This window comes from Pelodiscus sinensis, unplaced genomic scaffold (genome assembly GCF_049634645.1).
Source record: "Pelodiscus sinensis isolate JC-2024 unplaced genomic scaffold, ASM4963464v1 ctg209, whole genome shotgun sequence".
In the NCBI taxonomy this organism is placed as follows: Eukaryota; Metazoa; Chordata; order Testudines; family Trionychidae; genus Pelodiscus; species Pelodiscus sinensis.
In genome coordinates, this window is record NW_027465851.1 from 88,801 (window position 1) to 112,876 (window position 24,076).

Genomic DNA, 24,076 nt, shown 5'->3' on the forward strand with positions numbered 1-24,076 from the left:
GAACAGCCAGCATTTCTGGCAACAGCGCCGCCCAGAGGGAACAGCCAGCATTTCTGGAAACAGCGCCACCCAGAGGGAACAGCCAGCATTTCTGGCAACAGCGCCGCCCAGAGGGAACAGCCAGGGAGGCAACAGCGCCACCCAGAGGGAACAGCCAGGGAGGCAACAGCGCCACCCAGAGGGAACAGCAGGAATTTCAGCGTTACAGACTCTCAGACACTGATTTTTACACTTAATTTGACAAAGTTTATGCTCTTTTCTATTCTCCTCACTAGGATTTGACTTCCACTCTTTTTATCTGTCACTGCTTATTTTACCTTGTTGTTAAGCCACGGTGGCACTTTTTTGGATCTCTTACTGTGTGCTTGGGTTTTTTGGAGTATTGTGTCCAGTTCTGCCCCCCCCCCCCCCCCACGCACACAGAAAGGATGTGGTCACACTGGAGAGGGGCCAGCGGAGGCGACCGAAATGCTGCGGGGCTGGAACACTTGACGTATGAGGAGAGGCGGAGGGAGTTGGGTCTGTTCAGTCTGCAGAAGAGCAGAGCGAGGGGGGACTTGAGAGCAGCCTGCGACCCGCTGAAGGGGGGTCCAGAGAGGCTGGAGAGAGGCTGTTCTCAATGGGGGCAGAACGAGGAGCAATGGGCTCAAGTTGCAGTGTTGGAGATTAGGAAAAACGATTTCCCTAGGCGGGTGGGGAAGCGCCGGGCTGGGTTCCCTGGGGAGGGGGCGGAATCTCTGTCTGTAGTGAAGTTGCTGCCCCACTCTGGCAACAGACGGGGTAAAAGCAGGCAGGAGGGAGCCTGTGCAAACCCAGCCAATCAGAGCGCAGCTAGAAACAGCCAATCAGGGCCAGGCTGGGCCCTCTAAAAAGGCTGCAGGGCAGAGGGGAGGGTGCAGGCCTGGCTCAGGGCGGGTGCAGCGCTGGGCAGGCTCAGGGGGCCAAGAAGGTGGCAGGGTCAGCGGGAGCGGAAGAGAAGGGGAGAGAGGAGGGCAGGGGCAGCTGCTGCCAGAGGGTCCCTGGGTGGGGCCCAGGGCAGTGGGCGGGCCTGGGCCCCCCTGCACCATGGAGGGGGCTGCTCGGGCTGACGGACGGCTGGGACTGCTGAGACCCGCAGAAGGGGGAAGGGAGTGGTGGGCGCTCCCGGGGAAGTGGTCACAAGTGGCTCGGCAGCCCGGGGCTCAGCGCGGCTCCGGAGCGGGCGGGCGGAGACAGGGAGCATGGAGCAGTGGCTCACGCAACGGGCCACGACCAGCAGAGTCAACCTGCTCGTTCCGCCGGCGCTGGAGGGCAGCTCGGCAAGTCGCACTGCGCGCCGCCCCCTGGCATTTCGGAGCCTTGTGACGGCGACCTCCCGTTCCCCCCGAAGACATGGAGGGGACGTTCCCGGAGTCGGCGTCCTGCAGTTCCGGAGCTTCTCTCCCCACCCTCTCCGAGGAGCAGCAGTGGCCTGGCGCGGACGGGTCTGGCATCTCGCCCCACAACCGCTTTGCCAGTGTGTCCCCAGCGCAGGGAAACCCCCTCCTTCCCCTGCCACTGTGCGGCCAAGAACCCAGCCCCCCACTGGCTCCTGGGGCACTCCCGTCCCTGCTGCCTGGGGATTTCGGCCGCGCCCCCGCCAGGGACCCGAGCACAGGGGTGAAGGCTGGGAGGGAGATTTCCTGCATCTCTTCTCAGCCAAAGTCAGCAGCCAGGAAAGGGAGCCGGGCTGGAGCGGGCAGGAACGGGGCCGGGAACAAGGACCGTCATCACAGCTGACTGAGGAGCTGCTGAGCTGCACAGACAACTTTCTGCTGCCCCCTCCAACTCTAAGCAGCGTGTCTAGACCAAGCAGGGACCCTGGACGCACTGCCAATTACACACCCGGTGGCAGGGTCCCAGGCTGTCAATGGCTGCTCTGCCGGAGCAGCCCGGCGGCTGCCACTCAAGGACCAGTAGACTCGGGTTTTGGACGCACAGACTCACGATGGCATAGACATAACCACGTGCTGAAGAGTAAACCCTTTTGGTTCCCCCAATAACACAGGCAAATGTAAAACATTAGATATTTGTGTGTCAGCCGGGCCAGGGAACCTGGCCCCAAGAGTTTGAAAAGAGCTGGCTGAGGGGCTGCCTGGACCATTAATGCTCGTTTTCAGGAAGTCTTGGAACATGGGGAAGCTCCGGACAATAGGAAGAAAGTGAATGCTGTGCTGACATTTTAAATGGGTGACGGAACAACCAAGTAGCCACATGCTTGTCAGTCTGACAGATTGAGAAAGATGGTGGAAAGGTCCCAGTGCGCCGCAGTCTGCCAGGGACACGGAGAGCGCTCTGGTGCGCCGGAGCCTGCCAGGGACACGGAGAGCGCTCCGGTGCGCCGGAGCCTGCCAGGGACACGGAGAGCGCTCCGGTGCGCCGGAGCCTGTCAGGGACACGGAGAGCGCTCCGGTGTGCCGGAGCCTGTCAGGGACACGGAGAGCGCTCCGGTGCGCCGGAGCCTGCCAGGGACACGGAGAGCGCTCCGGTGCGCCGCAGCCTGCCAGGGACACGGAGAGCGCTCCGGTGCGCCGCAGCCTGTCAACGGGCACAGGGAGCTCTCATGGGCATTGGGACAGTCCTGTCTCCAGGACTACCCTGCCTGTGTCACAGTGCCCAGGAGAACTTGCCGTGCCGCCTCGTGCACACATGGCCGGCAGAGCACACCCCGTTGGCACACGCTGGGAGTCGCACCCCCTGGAAGGACTAGCACACCCAGTTCCTCTGGGCAGGAGCCGGAGCCTTCCCAGGAGCCAACTGCAGTGCTGGTACGAACCCCCAGACCCAGAGCGTCCCGCCGCTCCCCGGCCGGGTGAACCCCCCACTCCCCTCAGGAACACACCCAGCAAAGGACTCGCCCTCCCCGCCTGTGCCCGTAACAGACAGATGGGCTGTGACGTGGGGGGCTGTCTGCCCGGCTGTGCTGTGCTGTGCTGTGCGGTGCTGTGTGCGACTCCCCGCAGTCTGTGGGCCCAGACACCCAAGGGCCAACCAGAGCCGCTCCCAGCCCTGTCCCCAGAGGGAGAGGCCAAGGTCAGAGGTGGGGCTGGCTGGAGGGAGTGCGAGTGAGTCTCGGCTGGGTAGGATGAGAAGGAGACCGAGCCGGAAAGGGGGGATCAGGGCCCGGGAGCCCTTCCCCCGAGAGGAACAACCTCGTCGGCTCTCAGTGTCTGTGCTAGCGCCGCGTCCTGAGAACCAGTGTCCCTTCCGCTCTGCCGACCAGCAGAGTCCCCGCTGGCTGCGGCGGGGGTGCAGGGTCGGGGCTCCCCGACGGGCCGCCACACGGGCCAAAGGCAGGACGCACCCCCTGGGCCCGCCACGGGGAGGATAAGCACCTGAGGGCAGATGTGAGTGTGGGGCTGGGCAGGGGGCAGCCTGGAAGGACGCTGGAGGAAACTGTTGGCCTCCCTGATGCCCTGGCTCATCGCCGTTGTTCAGGCCACGCTCCCGCCCCGTGCAGACCCCGGATCGCTGTGCTCCAGGCCGCGGGAAGAGCGGAGGCCCAGGGACTCCGGGACTCTCGTGCATGGTCGGCTTGTGACTGTGCTAGGAAACCCGCAGCCGCAGAGCCCTCCCCTTACCTGCGCCTCCTGGGAACTGCAGGCTGCTCCGCTCCTTGGCAAGCCCGTTGGTTTTGGGGCTGGCGCTGGGGGCTGTCGCCGTCGTCGCCCTGGGGAGCCGCTTGCCTGGCACCTTCACGGTGGTTCGCAGCAGATCGATTTCCTTGCCATGGACGTTCTGCATGTAATCCTATGGCAGAGAGACGTACGTCAGGCCCGCACAGAGATCGCCACTGCCCGCCACGCACAGCACGGGCGCAGGAGCCACGGCCCGACGGCCACAAGCACCGCACGGGCGCAGGAGCCACGGCCCGATGGCCACAAGCACCGCACGGGCGCAGGAGGCACGGCCCGACGGCCGCAAGCACTGCACGGGCGCAGGAGCCACGGCCCGACGGCCGCAAGCAGCGCACGGGCGCAGGAGCCACGGCCCGACGGCCGCATGCACTGGACGGGCGCAGGAGCCACGGCCCGACGGCCGCAAGCACCGCACGGGCGCAGGAGCCACGGCCCTACGGCCGCAAGCACCGCACGGGCGCAGGAGCCACGGCCCGACGGCCACAAGCACCGCACGGGCGCAGGAGCCACGGCCGGGCGGCCACAAGCACCGCACGGGCGCAGGAGCCACGGCCCGACGGCCACAAGCACCGCACGGGCGCAGGAGCCACGGCCCGACGGCCACAAGAACCGCACGGGCGTAGGAGCCACGGCCCGATGTCCACAAGCACCGCACGGGCGCAGGAGCCACGGCCCGACGGCCGCAAGCACCGCACGGGCGCAGGAGCCACGGCCCGACGGCCACAAGCACCGCACAGGCACAGGAGCCACGGCCCGACGGCCACAAGCACCGCACGGGCGCAGGAGCCACGGCCGGGCGGCCACAAGCACCGCACGGGCGCAGGAGCCACGGCCCGGCAGCCCCAAGCACCGCACGGGCGCAGGAGCCACGGCCCGACGGCCACAAGCACCGCACGGGCGCAGGAGCCACGGCCCGACGGCCCCAAGCACCGCACGGGCGCAGGAGCCCCGGCCGGGCGGCTTTAAGCACCGCACGGGCGCAGGAGCCACGGCCCGACGGCCACAAGCACCGCACGGGCGCAGGAGCCACGGCCCTACGGCCGCAAGCACCGCACAGGCGCAGGAGCCACGGCCCGATGGCCACAAGCACCGCACGGGCGCAGGAGCCACGGCCCGACGGCCGCAAGCACCGCACGGGCGCAGGAGGCACGGCCCGATGGCCACAAGCACCGCACGGGCACAGGAGCCACGGCCCGGAGGCCACAAGCACCGCACGGGCGCAGGAGCCACGGCCCGGCGGCCACAAGCACCGCACGGGTGCAGGAGGCACGGCCCCACGGCCACAAGCACGGCACGGGCGCAGGAGCCACGGCCCGACGGCCACAAGCACCGCACAGGCACAGGAGCCACGGCCCGACGGCCGCAAGCACCGCACAGGCACAGGAGCCACGGCCCGACGGCCACAAGCACCGCACGGGCGCAGGAGCCACGGCCCGACGGCCACAAGCACCGCACACGCAGAGGAGCCACGGCCCGACGGCCGCAAGCACCGCACGGGTGCAGGAGCCACGGCCCGACGGCCGCAAGCACTGCACGGGCGCAGGAGCCACAGCCCGACGGCCACAAGCACCGCACGGGCGCAGGAGCCACGGCCCGACGGCCGCAAGCACCGCACGGGCGCAGGAGCCACGGCCCGACGGCCGCAAGCACCGCACTGGCGCAGGAGGCATGGCCCGACGGCCGCAAGCACCGCACGGGCGCAGGAGGCACGGCCCGACGGCCACAAGCACCGCACGGGCGCAGGAGCCACGGCCTGCCACGCACCGCACGGGCGCAGGAGCCACTGCCCGACGGCCACAAGCACCGCACGGGCGCAGGAGGCACGGCCCGACGGCCACAAGCACCGCACGGGCGCAGGAGCCACGGCCCGACGGCCACAAGCACCGCACGGGCGCAGGAGCCATGGCCCGACGGCCACAAGCACCGCACGGGCGCAGGAGGCACGGCCCGACGGCCGCAAGCACTGCACGGGCGCAGGAGCCACGGCCCGACGGCCGCAAGCACCGCACGGGCGCAGGAGCCACGGCCCGACGGCCGCAAGCACCGCACGGGCGCAGGAGCCACGGCCCGACGGCCGCAAGCACCGCACGGGCGCAGGAGCCACGGCCCTACGGCCGCAAGCACCGCACGGGCGCAGGAGCCACGGCCCTACGGCCGCAAGCACCGCACGGGCGCAGGAGCCACGGCCCGACGGCCACAAGCACCGCACGGGCGCAGGAGCCACGGCCGGGCGGCCACAAGCACGGCACGGGCGCAGGAGCCACGGCCCGACGGCCGCAAGCACCGCACGGGCGCAGGAGCCACGGCCCGATGGCCACAAGCACCGCACGGGCGCAGGAGCCACGGCCCGACGGCCACAAGAACCGCACGGGCGTAGGAGCCACGGCCCGATGTCCACAAGCACCGCACGGGCGCAGGAGCCACGGCCCGGCGGCCCCAAGCACCGCACGGGCGCAGGAGCCACGGCCCGACGGCCACAAGCACCGCACGGGCGCAGGAGCCACGGCCCGACGGCCCCAAGCACCGCACGGGCGCAGGAGCCACGGCCGGGCGGCTTTAAGCACCGCACGGGCGCAGGAGCCACGGCCAGACGGCCACAAGCACTGCACGGGCGCAGGAGCCACGGCCCGACGGCCACAAGCACCGCACAGGCGCAGGAGCCACGGCCCGACGGCCGCAAGCACCGCACGGGTGCAGGAGCCACGGCCCGACGGCCACAAGCACCGCACGGGCGCAGGAGCCACGGCCCGGCGGCCACAAGCACCGCACAGGCACAGGAGCCACGGCCCGACGGCCACAAGCACCGCACGGGCGCAGGAGCCATGGCCCGACGGCCACAAGCACCGCACGGGCGCAGGAGCCACGGTCAGACGGCCACAAGCACCGCACAGGCACAGGAGCCACGGCCCGACGGCCACAAGCACTGCACGGGCGCAGGAGCCACGGCCCGGCGGCCACAAGCACCGCACGGGCGCAGGAGCCACGGCCCGACGGCCACAAGCACTGCACGGGCGCAGGAGGCGCGGCCCGACGGCCACAAGCACCGCACGGGCGCAGGAGCCACGGCCCGACGGCCGCAAGTACCGCACGGGCGCAGGAGCCACGGCCCGACGGCCACAAGCACCGCACGGGCGCAGGAGCCACGGCCCGACGGCCACAAGCACCGCACGGGCGCAGGAGCCATGGCCCGACGGCCACAAGCACCGCACGGGCGCAGGAGCCACGGCCCGACGGCCACAAGCACCGCACGGGCGCAGGAGCCACGGCCCGGCGGCCACAAGCACCGCACGGGCGCAGGAGCCACGGCCAGACGGCCACAAGCACCGCACGGGCGCAGGAGCCACGGCCCGACGGCCACAAGCACCGCACGGGTGCAGGAGCCACGGCCCGACGGCCACAAGCACCGCACGGGCGCAGGAGCCACGGCCCGGCAGCCACAAGCACCGCACAGGCACAGGAGCCACGGCCCGACGGCCACAAGCACCGCACGGGCGCAGGAGCCACGGCCCGGCGGCCACAAGCACCACACGGGCGCAGGAGCCACGGCCAGACGGCCACAAGCACCGCACGGGCGCAGGAGCCACGGCCCGACGGCCACAAGCACCGCACGGGCGCAGGAGGCGCGGCCCGACGGCCGCAAGCACCGCACAGGCACAGGAGCCACGGCCCGACGGCCACAAGCACCGCACGGGCGCAGGAGCCACGGCCCGACGGCCGCAAGCACCGCACGGGTGCAGGAGCCACGGCCCGACGGCCACAAGCACCGCACGGGCGCAGGAGCCACGGCCCGACGGCCGCAAGTACCGCACGGGCGCAGGAGCCACGGCCCGACGGCCGCAAGTACCGCACGGGCGCAGAACTCAGTCTCACTTCCGAGCCCCCCTTCCTCCTCCGGCTCCTCTCACACTCCTCTGAGCTACCCGGGCAGCTCGCCTAGAGGTGAGGGGCTCCATGTGTCGTAATGCCAGCCCCGAGCCAGGCAGCCCCGTCCCGAGCCAGGGATGGGTCAGGACTCAATGCCCCGAGCCAGGCAGCCTAGTTCCTTCCTTCCCATGGAGGTGGGAACTCTCTCCCAGATCCCCACTCCCGGGAGGCAGCCCCAGGAGCGCCCCCTTCCTCTCTGGGACCCATTCCGGCGACGGGCCGCTCTCGCCCCAGGCTGCAGGCAGGAGCCGCTCTGGCAGACACTCAGCTCCCGTGGCCTCTCCCCTAGCTCAGCCCCCAGCTAGTCCCTGCAGTCGGGGCTGCGGGGCCAGAAGCACGTGTGACGTACAGTATGATGGGGCCTAATTTAGCTACAGCTAATCAGGAAAGAGATGGGAGTCGTGGTAGAGAGTTCTCTGAAGACGTCTGTGCAGCGGCAGTCAGAAAAGCAATCAGGATGCTAGGAATTATTAGGAAAGGGATAGAAAATAAGACCCAGAATATCTTACTGCCCCTGTATAAAACTATGGTACGCCCACATCTTGAATACTGTGTACAGATGTGGTCTCCTCACCTCAAAAAAGATATTTTGGCCTTGGAAAGGGTTCAGAAAAGGGCAACTAAAATGATTAGGGGTTTGGAACGGGTCCCATATGAGGAGAGGTTAAAGCGACTGGGACTTTTCAGTTTAGAAAAGAGGAGACTGGGGGGATATGATAGAGGTCTATAAAATCATGAGTGGTGTGGAGAGGGCGGATAAAGAAAAGTTATTAAATTAATGGGTAGCAGGTTTAAAACTAATAAAAGAAAGTTCTTCTTCACACAGCGTGTAGTCAACCTGTGGAACTCCTTGCCAGAGGAGGCTGTGAAGGCTAGGACTATAATAGAGTTTAAAGAGAAGCTAGATAATTTCCTGGAGGTTAGGTCCATAAAAGGCTATTAGTCAGGGGATAAAATGGTGTCCTTGGCCTCTGTCTGAGGCTGGAGAAGGATGGCAGGAGACAAATCGCTTGATCATTGTCTTCGGTCCATCCCCTCTGGGGCACCTGGTGCTGGCCACTGTCGGCAGACAGGCTGCTGGGCTAGATGGACCTTTGGTCTGGGCCAGTCCGGCCGTTCTCATGTGATCTCCTCCCAGGAAGGGGCCATCGCAAGCCCCCCGGAGTCTCCCGGGAGAGAGGGGCTCTGGGACCGAGGCGCCTGGCTCAGTGACCCCTCCTGGGGTCAGCCGCCGGCCAGGGCGAAGCTGCGGCTGCCGCTCTCTGTTCTGCAGGAACTCGCGGGTTTGCTCCAGTTCACAAGGAGGTCACCAGAAAGATTACGGCCGACTTGGTCCCCGTGTAAATCTGCTTGTGAACTCAGGAAGGGAGCAAGGAAGAGGCCAACCCTGGGAGCGACGGCCGCTCGGCCCCCGGCGCAGGGCAGCAGGTGGGGGGGGGTACGGGCCAGGCAACCCGCACTGACCGCCCGGCCCCGACAGACCCTAGCCCCAGCCGGGAACATCCCCCCCTTCCCACCCGCCACTCTCCTGGGGACCTTCGCCTCAGCAGCAGCCAAGCCAGCGGCCCCCTTGGCTGCCCCCCGCTTCCCCCTTGGCCCAGGCTGGAGGAGGAGGAGGAGGAGGAGTCGGGAGACGGCCCGGGGCAGGGAATCGCAGAGGGGCTGGAGGATTTTCCCTAACTCAGCACAAACGCGGCGCTCGCCGGCTGCCTGCCGGAGAGCGGTCACCAGCACGCCGCCTTTATGGCAGGCTATAAAAGAGCAATTTCTTCCCCAAGCCTCCTCGCTAATTACCCAGCCAGCTCTCTCATTTCATTTTATTACTGGAATTAACAACGAGTTCAGAGCCTGGAAAGCTATTACCATGTGTGATTAAGCCACATTCAATTAGTTTCTACAAACAATTTAATTGATGTTGCAGATAGAATTAACAGAAGGTGATTGTGTGAATGGCTCCAATGGCTGCCTTCTCCCTGGCGCCGCGCGGCACAGCCGGGCCTGCCGCACACGCTCGCCAAGACTGTGGGAAAGTGACGGGACGCCTCCCCGGCCCGGCCCCGGAACCCGCTCGGCTCCCCGCGGGACCCCCCCGGCCCGGCCCCGGAACCCGCTCGGCTCCCCGCGGGACGCCGCCCAGCCCGGCCCCGGAACCCGCTCGGCTCCCCGCGGGACTCCCCCGGCCCGGCCCCGGAACCCGCTCGGCTCCCCGCGGGACGCCGCCCCGGCCCGGCCCCGGAACCCGCTCGGCTCCCCGCGGGACCCCCCCGGCCCGGCCCCGGAACCCGCTCGGCTCCCCGCGGGACGCCGCCCCGGCCCGGCCCCGGAACCCGCTCGGCTCCCCGCGGGACGCCGCCCCGGCCAGGCCCCGGAACCCGCTCGGCTCCCCGCGGGACGCCGCCCAGCCCGGCCCCGGAACCCGCTCGGCTCCCCGCGGGACTCCCCCGGCCCGGCCCCGGAACCCGCTCGGCTCCCCGCGGGACGCCGCCCCGGCCCGGCCCCGGAACCCGCTCGGCTCCCCGCGGGACGCCGCCCCGGCCAGGCCCCGGAACCCGCTCGGCTCCCCGCGGGACGCCGCCCCGGCCCGGCCCCGGAACCCGCTCGGCTCCCCGCGGGACGCCGCCCCGGCCAGGCCCCGGAACCCGCTCGGTTCCCCGCGGGACGCCGCCCCGGCCCGGCCTCGGAACCCGCTCGGCTCCCCGCGGGACCCCCCCCAGCCCGGCCCCGGAACCCGCTCGGCTCCCCGCGGGACGCCGCCCCGGCCCAGCCCCGGAACCCGCTCGGCTCCCCGCAGGACGCCGCCCCGCCCCGGCCCGACCTAGGAACCCGCTCGGCTCCCCGCGGGACGCCGCCCCGGCCCGGCCCGGCCCGGCCCGGCCCCGGAACCCGCTCGGCTCCCCACGGGACGCTGCCCCGGCCCGGCCCCGGAACCCGCTCGGCTCCCCACGGGACGCTGCCCCGGCCCGGCCCCGGAACCCGCTCGGCTCCCCGCGGGACGCTGCCCCGGCCCGGCCCCGGAACCCGCTCGGCAGGCCTAGCCGGGACCGGCGCCCCACCCCACGGTGCCCCCCTCGGCAGGCCTAGCCGGGACCGGCGCCCCACCCCACGGCGCCCCCCTCGGCAGGCCCAGCCGGGACCGCGCCCCACCCCACGGCGCCCCCCTCGGCAGGCCCAGCCGGGACCGCGCCCCACCCCACGGCGCCCCCCTCGGCAGGCCCAGCCGGGACCTGCACCCCACCCCACGGCGCGCCCCTCGGCAGGCCCAGCCGGGGCCGCGCCCCACCCCACGGCGCCCCCCTCGGCAGGCCCAGCCGGGACCGGCGCCCCACCCCACGGCGCCCCGCTCGGCAGGCCCAGCCGAGACCGGCGCCCCACCCCACGGCGCCCCGCTCGGCAGGCCCAGCCGGAACCTGCGCCCCACCCCACGGCGCGCCCCTCGGCAGGCCCAGCCGGGGCCGGCGCCCCACCCCACGGCGCCCCCCTCGGCAGGCCCAGCCGGGGCCGGCGCCCCACCCCACGGCGCCCCCCTCGGCAGGCCCAGCCGGGTCCGGCGCCCCACCCCACGGCGCCCCCCTCGGCAGGCCCAGCCGGGACCGGCGCCCCACCCCACGGCGCCCCCCTCGGCAGGCCCAGCCGGGACCGGCGCCCCACCCCACGGCGCCCCCTTCGGCAGGCCCAGCCGGGACCGCGCCCCACCCCACGGCGCCCCGCTCGGCAGGCCCAGCCGGGACCGGCGCCCCACCCCACGGCGCCCCGCTCGGCAGGCCCAGCCGGGACCGGCGCCCCACCCCACGGCTCCCCCCTCGGCAGGCCAGCCCGGGGCTCACTCACGTGCAGGCTGGGGTGGTAGGTCAGGACCCCGTTATCGCACAGCGTCACGTACTTCTTCTTCCACTCCTTGTTGAGCGACTTGCCGCTGCGCTTCAGGAGAACGCCCTGCCGGGGAGAAGAGAGGCCCTCAGACCTGCCCTGGCTGACCCTGCCCCCCGCTGCCGCCCCACGGCTAGCGCCCTGCTGGGACCCGCCCCACGGCTAGCGCCCTGCTGGGACCCGCCCCATGGCTAGCGCCCTCGACCCGCCCCACGGCTAGCGCCCTGCTGGGACCCGCCCCACGGCTAGCGCCCTGCTGGGACCCGCCCCACGGCTAGCGCCCTCGACCCGCCCCACGGCTAGCGCCCTGCTGGGACCCGCCCCACGGCTAGCGCCCTGCTGCGACCCGCCCCACGGCTAGCGCCCTCGACCCGCCCCACGGCTAGCGCCCTGCTGGGACCCGCCCCACGGCTAGCGCCCTCGACCCGCCCCACGGCTAGTGCCCTCGACCCGCCCCACGGCTAGCGCCCTGCTGGGCCCTGCCCCACGGCTAGCGCCCTGCTGGGACCCGCCCCACGGCTAGCGCCCTGCTGGGACCCGCCCCACGGCTAGCGCCCTCGACCCGCCCCACGGCTAGCGCCCTGCTGGGACCCGCCCCACGGCTAGCGCCCTCGACCCGCCCATGGCTAGCGCCCTCGACCCGCCCCACGGCTAGCGCCCTGCTGGGACCCGCCCCATGGCTAGCGCCCTCGACCCGCCCCACGGCTAGCGCCCTACTGGGACCCGCCCCACGGCTAGCGCCCTCGACCCGCCCACGGCTACCGGCCTCGACCTGCCCATGGCTAGCGCCCTCGACCCGCCCCACGGCTACCGGCCTCGACCTGCCCATGGCTAGCGCCCTCGACCCGCCCCACGGCTACCGGCCTCGACCTGCCCATGGCTAGCGCCCTCGACCCGCCCACGGCTAGCGCCCTGCTGGGCCCCGCCCCATGGCTAGCGCCCTGCTGGGACCGGCCCATGGCTAGCGCCCTCGACCCGCCCACGGCTAGTGCCCTGCTGGGACCCGCCCATGGGTAGCGCCCTGCTGGGACCCAGCCATTGCTGCCGCCCCATGGCTAGCGCCCCTCTGGGGACCCTGCTCCCCCCCGCTGCTGCGCCACGGCTGGCACCCTTCATGGGACCCGGCCTGAGCAGGGCAGGGGAATGTGGCCTGCAGAGCAAAGCCTGGAATGGGCTTCCCTGGTTCCCTGAGTTGTTTGTGAGAGTCCCAGTGACGTGGGGGGGTACCTGGCTGGTTCTAGGCTGGGGCTGTGGGTGACCCACCGGCTGCTGTCGGTACCACGGCCCAGCAGGGCGGGGGGGAGTCACTATGCAAAGGGGGTCTCACCCTGTCTGCCCAGCTACCCCCCAGGGGGAGGAACAAAGGGAGGGGGATGCTGCCCTGGCCGGGGGCAGGGCTGGGAGTGAGGGGGTTAGTTTCTGTCTGGGGGCAGGGAGGAGACAGCCTGGGGAGGGGGCTGGGATTGTAGGGCCCAGCCACCCCCATCTCTAGGGGGGCACTGAGGCCTCCTAGCCCCAGTTCCTGGAACCAGATTGCATCTGTGCTGGGCTGTACCCTGGAGAGGCAATAAACTCCCTGTTCTACTGGCTGGGGGAGTCTGTTCGTGCCACTGCGGGGGTGCAGGAGACAGGGGAACCCCAATGCACACGCCGCTCCCCCAGCCACGGCCCCTCCCCCAGCATCCACACGCCACTCCCCCAGCCACGGCCCCTCCCCCAGCATCCACACGCCACGCCCCCAGCCACGGCCCCTCCCCCAGCATCCACACGCCACGCCCCCAGCCACGGCCCCTCCCCCAGCATCCACACGCTGCTCCCCCAGCCACGGCCCCTCCCCCAGCATCCACACGCCATGCCCCCAGCCACGGCCCCTGCCCCAACGCCGCCTCCAGCATCCACATGCTGCTCCCCCAGCCACGGCCCCTGCCCCAACGCCGCCCCGAGCATCCACACGCCGCTCCCCCAGCCACGGCCCCTGTCACATTACCGAATTGGAGGGAAGCAGCCAGATCGCTGCTGCACCCCTAGGTGGGGGTGTTGGCCCCAGAAATTGGTATAAAAGGGAGCCATGTGGGGTATTGAATGGGAGATTATTGTTTGCTGATCTTATGTACGCTATTTATGTGAGTGTATAATGTCTGTGTGTGTAGATAGGAATCTGTAATCTGTGTGGAAGCTGAATATTTCTGTGAATGTGGTTAAGCATTGCTATGGACAGGCTGATCAGCCAGGCCCTGTGGGACAATGGCTCTCAATGGGCCAAGGACACACCCAAAGAATGGGGGCTGTCCTGAGAGCAGCCAGCAGGGAACATAGAGATTGGCCTCTGACCAGGTGACTTGCTGCAGACTAGAAGAGGCCAGGAAGGAGTATAAAGAGGCCATGTGGTCGATGCCATTTTGTTCTCAGCTCAGCACTTCATCCCAGAGGCAGCACTGCAGGGATTGAAGAGCCCGGAAGACCTGTGAACCCATCCTGATCGTAGGATGTGCAATAAGGACTTTTAAACCAGCAGCTGCAACATCTCTGCTAGAGCCTGCATCGAGAACTGGGAGATTCGGTGCATGTAACGTACTGTACTTTAGTAACCTTACTCTCAGGCTTTTCTTTCTTGTGATAATAAACCTTTAGATATAGATTCTAAAGGATTGGCCCAGCGTGATTTATGGGTAAGGTCCAGAGGGTAAATTGACCAGGGATCTGTGGCTGGTTTCTTGGAACCGGACAGAACTTGTCCGGGGTAGGTGGGATTGGGTGCTAGGACCCCCCACCCGTGTATAGGCCCGGGGCCATCTGGGGCACGGATATTGCTGGGGTGTCGGAGGGGTTTTGCTCGGGAGGCTTCAGGCAGGCTGCTGAAGCGCTCGGTGGGACTGGTTTGTGGCCTGTGTGGAGAGGTCACCAGTCTGGGGGCTGTAAGGAACCCCGGATTTGAGCAATTCGCCCTGAGCGGACGCCCTCAGCTGTGCCCAGACACGGCCTGGTCCATCACAGCCCCTCCCCCAGCATCCACACCACGCCCCCAGCCATGGCCCCTCCCCCAGCATCCACACGCCACGCCCCCAGCCACGGCCCCTCCCCCAGCATCCACACGCCACTCCCCCAGCCATGGCCCCTCCCCCAGCATCCACATGCCATGCCCCCAGCCACGGCCCCTCCCCCAGCATCCACACGCCACTCCCCCAGCGCCGCCCCCAGCATCCACATACCATTCCCCCAGCCACGGCCCCTGCCCCAATGCCGCCCCCAGCATCCACACGCTGCTCCCCCAGCCATGGCCCCTCTCCCAGCATCCACACGCCACGCCCCCAGCCACGGCCCCTCCCCCAGCATCCACACGCCGCTCCCCCAGCCACGGCCCCTCCCCCAGCATCCACACGCCACTCCCCCAGCCACGGCCCCTCCCCCAACGCCGCCCCCAGCATCCAGATACCATTCCCCCAGCCACGGCCCCTGCCCCAATGCTGCCCCCAGCATCCACACACCGCTCCCCCAGCCATGGCCCCTCTCCCAGCATCCACACGCCACGCCCCCAGCCATGGCCCCTCCCCCAGCATTCACACGCCACGCCCCCAGCCACGGCCCCTCCCCCAGCATCCACACGCCGCTCCCCCAGCCACGGCCCCTCCCCCAGCATCCACACGCCACTCCCCCAGCCACGGCCCCTCCCCCAACGCCGCCCCCAGCATCCACATACCATTCCCCCAGCCACGGCTCCTGCCCCAATGCCGCCCCCAGCATCCACACGCCGCTCCCCCAGCCATGGCCCCTCTCCCAGCATCCACACGCCACGCCCCCAGCCACGGCCCCTCCCCCAGCATCCACACGCCACTCCCCCAGCCACGGCCCCTCCCCCAACGCCGCCCCCAGCATCCACATACCATTCCCCCAGCCACGGCCCCTGCCCCAATGCTGCCCCCAGCATCTACACGCCGCTCCCCCAGCCACGGCCCCTCTCCCAGCATCCACACGCCACGCCCCCAGCCACGGCCCCTCCCCCAGCATCCACACGCCACTCCCCCAGCCACGGCCCCTCCCCCAACGCCGCCCCCAGCATCCACACGCCGCTCCCCCAGCCACGGCCCCTCTCCCAGCATCCACACGCCACGCCCCCAGCCACGGCCCCTCCCCCAGCATCCACACGCCGCTCCCCCAGCCACGGCCCCTCCCGCAGCATCCACACGCCGCTCCCCCAGCCACGGCCCCTCCCCCAACGCCACCCCCCGCCACGGCCCCTCCCCCAACGCCGCCCACAGCATCCACACGCCACTCCCTCAGCCACGGCCCCTCCCTCCACGCCTCCCCCAGCCGGGGTTGCCCACGGCCCTTCCCCCAATGCCTTAAGGCCCCACTGCTGCCCATAGCTCCTGAGTCGGGGTGCGATGTGAAGGGGCAGGGGAGAGCGGGAGCGCAGTGCCAAGCCACGACAACACCCACAGAGCTCTGAGGGCCGCCCCTGCCCTGCTGTGGGCTGTGGCGGGCGTGAGGGGGACACTGGAGCAGGGGGGAGGCCACGGCTCCTCTTGAGCTGTCTGCCTTCACCCCCTCCCCGGGCTGTGCTGAGTGAAGGGGCGTCCCCGGGGGGTGGAGGCCTGGCGTTCGTGGCCTGGGAGCACGGCCCGTTCCCACCGGAGAGGAGCCGGTTGGGAGCTGGCGAGCCTGGAGCGGGGAAGCCGGGGAAGGCTCGGGGGACGCAGGCAGGTGGGATGGGGCTGGCTGTGGACCGCAGGGCGGGGGAACCCTGGGCTCGGGGGGGCGTGGCACAGGGACGATGTGACGCGGGGGGGGGGGTCCACCCTGGTGGCCCTGGGTTCACCCTGGTTCGCAGTCCCTGGTTGCCTGTCGGGCTGGGTGTGACCCCAGCGCCCCTGCTGCTCTGCGGAGACTCGGGGTGTCTGGCACGGAGACGGGGGGGGCCGCCTGGGGGGGCGTGAGCCGTGGCTGGGGGGGGCGGTCCTGGCTGGAGGGGCGTGAAGAGAGCAGACTAAGTCCAGACAGGGGCTCAGGGCCTGTGAACCCCTCCCCCAGAGCACTAAGGCTCTGCCCTGGCCCCGGTGGCAGCGTGGAGCCCGCGTGGCGCTGGATCTCGGGGCAGCAATAACCCTCCGTTCGACCGGCCGGCGGAGCCCCGCCTGGCTGTGGACGGAGTGAGGGGCGGGGTCCCCGACGCGCCGTCACGCCCCCTGCAGGACGGGGTGAGGGGCGGGGTCCCCGACGCGCCGTCACGCCCCCTGCAGGACGGGGTGAGGGGCGGGGTCCCCGACGTGCCGTCACGCCCCCTGCAGGACGGGGTGAGGGCCGGGGTCCCTAACGCGCCGACACGCCCCCTGCAGGACGGGGTGGGGGCGGGGTCCCCGACGCGCCGACACGCCCCCTGCAGGACGGGGTGAGGGACGGGTCCCCAACGCGCCGACACGCCCCCTGCAGGACGGGGCGAGGGCCGGGGTCCCTAACGCGCAGACACGCCCCCTGCAGGACGGGGTGAGGGACGGGTCCCCAATGCGCCGTCACGCCCCCTGCAGGATGGGGCGAGGGCCGGGGTCCCTAACGCGCAGACACGCCCCCTGCAGGACGGGGTGAGGGACGGGTCCCCAATGCGCCGTCACGCCCCCTGCAGGATGGGGTGATTGCCGGGGTCCCTAACGCGCAGACACGCCCCCTGCAGGACGGGGCGAGGGCCGGGGTCCCCGATGCGCCGTCACGCCCCCTGCAGGACGGGGTGAGGGGCGGGGTCCCTAACGCGCAGACACGCCCCCTGCAGGACGGGGTGGGGCCGGGGTCCCTAACGCGCAGACACGCCCCCTGCAGGACGGGGCGAGGGCCGGGGTCCCTAACGCGCAGACGCCCCCTGCAGGACGGGGTGAGGGACGGGTCCCCAACGCGCCGACACGCCACCTGCAGGACGGGGTGAGGGCCGGGGTCCCTAACGCGCAGACACGCCCCCTGCAGGACGGGGCGAGGGCCGGGGTCCCTAACGCGCAGACACGCCCCCTGCAGGACGGGGCGAGGGCCGGGGTCCCTAACGCGCAGACACGCCCCCTGCAGGACAGGGCGAGGGCCGGGGTCCCTAACGCGCAGACACGCCCCCTGCAGGACGGGGCGGGGGGCAGGGTCCCTAACGCGCAGACACGCCCCCTGCAGGACGGGGTGGGGGCAGGGTCCCTAACGCGCAGACACGCCCCCTGCAGGACGGGGTGGGGGCAGGGTCCCTAACGCGCAGACACGCCCCCTGCAGGACGGGGCGAGGGCCGGGGTCCCTAACGCGCAGACACGCCCCCTGCAGGACAGGGCGAGGGCCGGGGTCCCTAACGCGCAGACACGCCCCCTGCAGGACAGGGCGAGGGCCGGGGTCCCTAACGCGCAGACACGCCCCCTGCAGGACGGGGTGATTGCCGGGGTCCCTAACGCGCAGACACGCCCCCTGCAGGACGGGGCGAGGGCCGGGGTCCCTAACGCGCAGACACGCCCCATGCAGGACGGGGCGAGGGCCGGGGTCCCTAACGCGCAGACACGCCCCCTGCAGGACGGGGCGAGGGCCGGGGTCCCCGACGCGCAGACACGCCCCCTGCAGGACGGGGCGAGGGCCGGGGTCCCTAACGCGCAGACACGCCCCCTGCAGGACAGGGCGAGGGCCGGGGTCCCTGACGCGCAGACACGCCCCCTGCAGGACGGGGTGAGGGCGGGGTCCCTAACGCGCAGACACGCCCCCTGCAGGACGGGGTGGGGCCAGGGTCCCTAACGCGCAGACACGCCCCCTGCAGGACGGGGTGATTGCCGGGGTCCCTAACGCGCAGACACGCCCCCTGCAGGACGGGGCGAGGGCCGGGGTCCCCAACGCGCAGACACGCCCCCTGCAGGACGGGGCGAGGGCCGGGGTCCCTAACGCGCAGACACGCCCCCTGCAGGACAGGGCGAGGGCCGGGGTCCCTGACGCGCAGACACGCCCCCTGCAGGACGGGGTGAGGGCGGGGTCCCTAACGCGCAGACACGCCCCCTGCAGGACGGGGTGGGGCCAGGGTCCCTAACGCGCAGACACGCCCCCTGCAGGACGGGGCGAGGGCCGGGGTCCCTAACGCGCAGACACGCCCCCTGCAGGACGGGGTGAGGGCCGGGGTCCCTAACGCGCAGACACGCCCCCTGCAGGACGGGGTGGGGGCGGGGTCCCTAACGCGCAGACACGCCCCCTGCAGGACGGGGTGGGGGCGGGGTCCCCGACGCGCCATCGCAGACGGTCCCTGCCCGAAGGGGCTGGCGAGAAGTGAGCCGGCCGGAGGCTGCAGTTCCCGGAGCGACGGGGCTGCAGGAAGAGGCGGCCAGCGGCGAGGGCCACGCCCAGTAGCAGCATTCCCCGGGCAGGGGGCCGACCGCCACGCTGGGTCCCTGGGCCAGGCATGGGGGCGACTCTGCGCTCCCGAAGGGGGAAGCAGAAGAGGTGGGGCCCTCGTGCCAGGCCGCCCCCCCGGCCCGTCCAGCCGCCCGGAGCTCGGGCCCAGCTGCAGCCTTGGGAAGCAGCTGGGCGATTTCCTTGCTGTTTGCAGGGACAAGGGGACACTCCCCAGGCAGGGTCCTGCGCCGAGCCTGCTGGAGCAAACCCTCTTCCGGCCCGGCGGGCTGAGGCCGGCCGGGCCTCGGAAACCTCCCCAGGGGACTGGGCAAACGGGTTCCAAAGGCAAGGGAGGCCCGGAGGCTGGGGGCCGGGCAGCCTGACGCTGAAGGCGCCCATGCTGGGCGGCGTCTGGAGAGAAATCAGGGCCGCGGCGTCATTCATGCCGATCGGTGGTGCCTGGCCAGGAAGTCTGGGCAGACGAGCCCGACTAGGGTTGAGTCAATGAGCCTCCTTGACCCAATTAACGGTGTTAACGCCACGCTCAGCAACGCAAGGAGTTTGTCACTATATGAAATTCCAATTGACGGTTCTTACCGAGCAACACAAACAGCTGATCTGAGCCGAGGGCAAACTTGTGACACGCCAAGGAACCGCAACCCACCAATCACCCGCCAAGGGAAGCTTCCCCAGGTGTCCCGATCGGTTCTTGGGACCCTTCCCTTCAGTACCTGTATCAACCAGCTGCAAAACCTGCCCAAGAAGCTGCTGTGGTCTGGGGTGCAGCCAGCGGGGGCTGGTGACTCATGAGCAGGACAGGCCGGTTACGCAGCCGTCCGCAGCGCTCCGCCGGCGGCCTGCCAAGCGCACGGGCCCCGGGGACGTGAGGGAAGGCGCGGGAGCTGAGAAGGCCAGCGCGGCCCAGGGATGCGCACACACGGGGCCGTCAGGGGATGCTGACTCCGCACAAGAACCAGAGCGGCCGTGGCTGGACCCTGCGCCATGCTGGCGTCCGCACGTCACAAGGCTGCTGACAAGCTGGGAAAGCTTCAGGGAGGAGCCCGGGGCTCGCTAGCGGCTGGGAAGCCTGTCGGCGGCGAGTGACTCACGGCGACTGGATCGGCTCTCGGAGAGCTGGAGAGCTCTGCCCCGGCCGAGGCAGAGCGGGATTCCAAGGCTGGAAACCGGCGCCGTCAGCCCACAACAGGGTCCCGAGCGCTCACCACGAGGGGATCAGCCACGGGACTGGCCTGGCCGGCGGCGAAGTGTCCGGAGATCCCTGGCAGATTGCTTGGGAACAGCTCAGCCGGCGCTCGGGGCTGGGCTTAGGAGCCACCGGAAAGAGTCCCTGAGCCCCGCTAGGGAGGGGGTTCCAACTGCCCTGCCAGCGTGACGAGCCGGCTCCTCCAGCCAGGCCCTGCTAATATTCGCTACACACCCAAATTCAAGCCTCGAAACGGGCACGTGTCACCGTCCCTGCTGTGCTTGAAAAGTCTGGATGACGATGAGTCCAGACGCAACGGTCCGGCACTGAGTACGGGCCCCTCGCCCGGCCCGGCCCCCATCTACAGCCGGACACGGCGGCACTGCCAAGGCAGGCACTGAGGACAGGCCCCCCGCCACAGCCGGACACGGCGGCACTGCCAAGGCAGGCACTGAGGACAGGCCCCCCGCCACAGCCGGACACGGCGGCACTGCCAAGACAGGCACTGAGGACAGGCCCCCCGCCACAGCCGAACACGGCGGCACTGCCAAGACAGGCACTGAGGACAGGCCCCCCGCCACAGCCGGACACAGCGGCACTGCCAAGGCAGGCACTGAGGACAGGCCCCCCGCCACAGCCGGACACGGCGGCACTGCCAAGGCAGGCACTGAGGACAGGCCCCCCGCCACAGCCGGACACGGCGGCACTGCCAAGACAGGCACTGAGGACAGGCCCCCCGCCACAGCCGGACACGGCGGCACTGCCAAGACAGGCACTGAGGACAGGCCCCCCAGCTACAGCCGGACACGGCGGCACTGCCAAGACAGGCACTGAGGACAGGCCCCCCGCCACAGCCGGACACGGCGGCACTGCCAAGACAGGCACTGAGGACAGGCCCCCCGCCACAGCCGGACACGGCGGCACTGCCAAGACAGGCACTGAGGACAGGCCCCCCGCCACAGCCGGACACGGCGGCACTGCCAAGACAGGCACTGAGGACAGGCCCCCCGCCACAGCCGGACACGGCGGCACTGCCAAGACAGGCACTGAGGACAGGCCCCCCGCCACAGCCGAACACGGCGGCACTGCCAAGACAGGCACTGAGGACAGGCCCCCCGCCACAGCCGGACACGGCGGCACTGCCAAGACAGGCACTGAGGACAGGCCCCCCGCCACAGCCGGACACGGCGGCACTGCCAAGACAGGCACTGAGGACAGGCCCCCCGCCACAGCCGAACACGGCGGCACTGCCAAGACAGGCACTGAGGACAGGCCCCCCGCCACAGCCGAACACGGCGGCACTGCCAAGACAGGCACTGAGGACAGGCCCCCCGCCACAGCCGGACACGGCGGCACTGCCAAGGCAGGCACTGAGGACAGGCCCCCCGCCACAGCCGGACACGGCGGCACTGCCAAGACAGGCACTGAGGACAGGCCCCCCAGCTACAGCCGGACACGGCGGCACTGCCAAGACAGGCACTGAGGACAGGCCCCCCGCCACAGCCGGACACGGCGGCACTGCCAAGACAGGCACTGAGGACAGGCCCCCCGCCACAGCCGGACACGGCGGCACTGCCAAGACAGGCACTGAGGACAGGCCCCCCGCCACAGCCGGACACGGCGGCACTGCCAAGACAGGCACTGAGGACAGGCCCCCCGCCACAGCCGGACACGGCGGCACTGCCAAGACAGGCACTGAGGACAGGCCCCCCGCCACAGCCGGACACGGCGGCACTGCCAAGACAGGCACTGAGGACAGGCCCCCCGCCACAGCCGGACACGGCGGCACTGCCAAGGCAGGCACTGAGGACAGGCCCCCCGCCCCAGCCGGACACGGCGGCACTGCCAAGACAGGCACTGAGGACAGGCCCCCCGCCACAGCCGGACACGGCGGCAATGCCAAGACAGGCACTGAGGACAGGCCCCCCGCCACAGCCGGACACGGCGGCACTGCCAAGACAGGCACTGAGGACAGGCCCCCCGCCACAGCCGGACACGGCGGCACTGCCAAGACAGGCACTGAGGACAGGCCCCCCAGCTACAGCCGGACATGGCGGCACTGCCAAGACAGGCACTGAGGACAGGCCCCCCAGCTACAGCCGGACATGGCGGCACTGCCAAGACAGGCACTGAGGACAGGCCCCCCGCCACAGCCGAACACGGCGGCACTGCCAAGACAGGCACTGAGGACAGGCCCCCCGCCACAGCCGGACACGGCGGCACTGCCAAGACAGGCACTGAGGACAGGCCCCCCGCCACAGCCGGACACGGCGGCACTGCCAAGACAGGCACTGAGGACAGGCCCCCCGCCACAGCCGGACACGGCGGCACTGCCAAGACAGGCACTGAGGACAGGCCCCCCGCCACAGCCGAACACGGCGGCACTGCCAAGACAGGCACTGAGGACACGCCCCCCGCCACAGCCGAACACGGCGGCACTGCCAAGACAGGCACTGAGGACAGGCCCCCCGCCACAGCCGAACACGGCGGCACTGCCAAGACAGGCACTGAGGACAGGCCCCCCGCCACAGCCGGACACGGCGGCACTGCCAAGACAGGCACTGAGGACAGGCCCCCCGCCACAGCCGGACACGGCGGCACTGCCAAGACAGGCACTGAGGACAGGCCCCCCGCCACAGCCGGACACGGCGGCACTGCCAGGACAGGCACTGAGGACAGGCCCCCCGCCACAGCCGGACACGGCGGCACTGCCAAGACAGGCACTGAGGACAGGCCCCCCGCCACAGCCGGACACGGTGGCACTGCCAAGGCAGGCACTGAGGACAGGCCCCCCGCCACAGCCGGACACGGCGGCACTGCCAAGACAGGCACTGAGGACAGGCCCCCCGCCACAGCCGAACACGGCGGCACTGCCAAGACAGGCACTGAGGACAGGCCCCCCGCCACAGCCGGACACGGCGGCACTGCCAAGACAGGCACTGAGGACAGGCCCCCCGCCACAGCCGGACACGGCGGCACTGCCAAGACAGGCAATGCGGACAGGCCCCCCGCCACAGCCGAACACGGCGGCACTGCCAAGACAGGCACTGAGGACAGGCCCCCCGCCACAGCCGGACACGGCGGCACTGCCAGGACAGGCACTGAGGACAGGCCCCCCGCCACAGCCGGACACGGCGGCACTGCCAAGACAGGCACTGAGGACAGGCCCCCCGCCACAGCCGGAACACGGCGGCACTGCAAGACAGGCACTGAGGACAGGCCCCCCGCCACAGCCGGACACGGCGGCACTGCCAAGACAGGCACTGAGGACAGGCCCCCCGCCACAGCCGGACACGGCGGCACTGCCAAGACAGGCACTGAGGACAGGCCCCCCGCCACAGCTGGACACGGCGGCACTGCCAAGACAGGCAATGCAGACAGGCCCCCCGCCACAGCCGGACACGGCGGCACTGCCAGGACAGGCACTGAGGACAGGGCTGGGCCGGGAGCAGTGTGGCGGAGAAGGGGCCGGGGGTTGCAGACCCTCCCCGTGGAGCCGCGCCCGCTGGACGTGCTCTATTTAGCGGGCGTGACGGGGGCCACGGGAGCACGGCTCTCTGGCGAGGTGCCCCCCGTGGGCTTGGGGACAAGGCCGGGCGGCGGCAGCTCTGGCCCGGGTTCCTGGGACCCCAGTGTGGGCGGTGCCTGGCTCCCTGTTCCGGCAGGACGAGGTCTCTGCTTTGAGGACCGGGGGGCCTGGCCCTACACCCGCCGGGGGATCCAGCTTTTCCATCTCCTGAGAGAGTGGGGCCCAACCCAAGCGGGCGCCTTGTCCCACACGCAGCCCGCCCAGCGATGGAAGGAGGGGAGGGGTAACGCCCAGACGAGATGCAGCAGCCACACGGGAAGCCCGGTGCAACCATCACAAACGGGGGGTTTCCACTTCCAAAGGGCTGGAGACCTCAAAGTGCTCCCCCCGGCCCAGCCCCTTCCCGGGGCCTGTCACGGGCAGGGAGAAGCGGGAGGGACGCCGTGGGCCGGCCCGCGCCTCCCTCCCCTGCGCGCTGGGTGGTGCGCGGGAGCAGCGGCAGCAGCAATATGCCGTGTAATGAGGCAGGGAGCGCGATGGCCCCCGGAGGACTCGTTCACTCCACAAATCTC

The 24,076-nt window shown here is 70.6% G+C and overlaps 1 protein-coding gene across 1 annotated transcript in view; it reads right to left on the reverse strand.

Annotated features, from left to right (window-relative positions):
• LOC142823897 (arf-GAP with GTPase, ANK repeat and PH domain-containing protein 3-like) overlaps positions 1-11,557 on the reverse strand; it is a 90,780-nt gene extending 79,223 nt beyond the window's left edge. Inside the window, exons 1-2 of the mRNA XM_075915646.1 lie at positions 11,409-11,557; positions 3,600-3,768 (exon numbers count right to left, since the gene is read on the reverse strand). Of these exons, the coding sequence (XP_075771761.1) occupies positions 3,600-3,762 (163 nt within the window). The 5' untranslated portion in view covers positions 3,763-3,768; positions 11,409-11,557. The remainder of the gene's footprint in view (positions 1-3,599; positions 3,769-11,408) is intronic.
• Between the last annotated feature and the right edge of the window lie 12,519 nt (positions 11,558-24,076).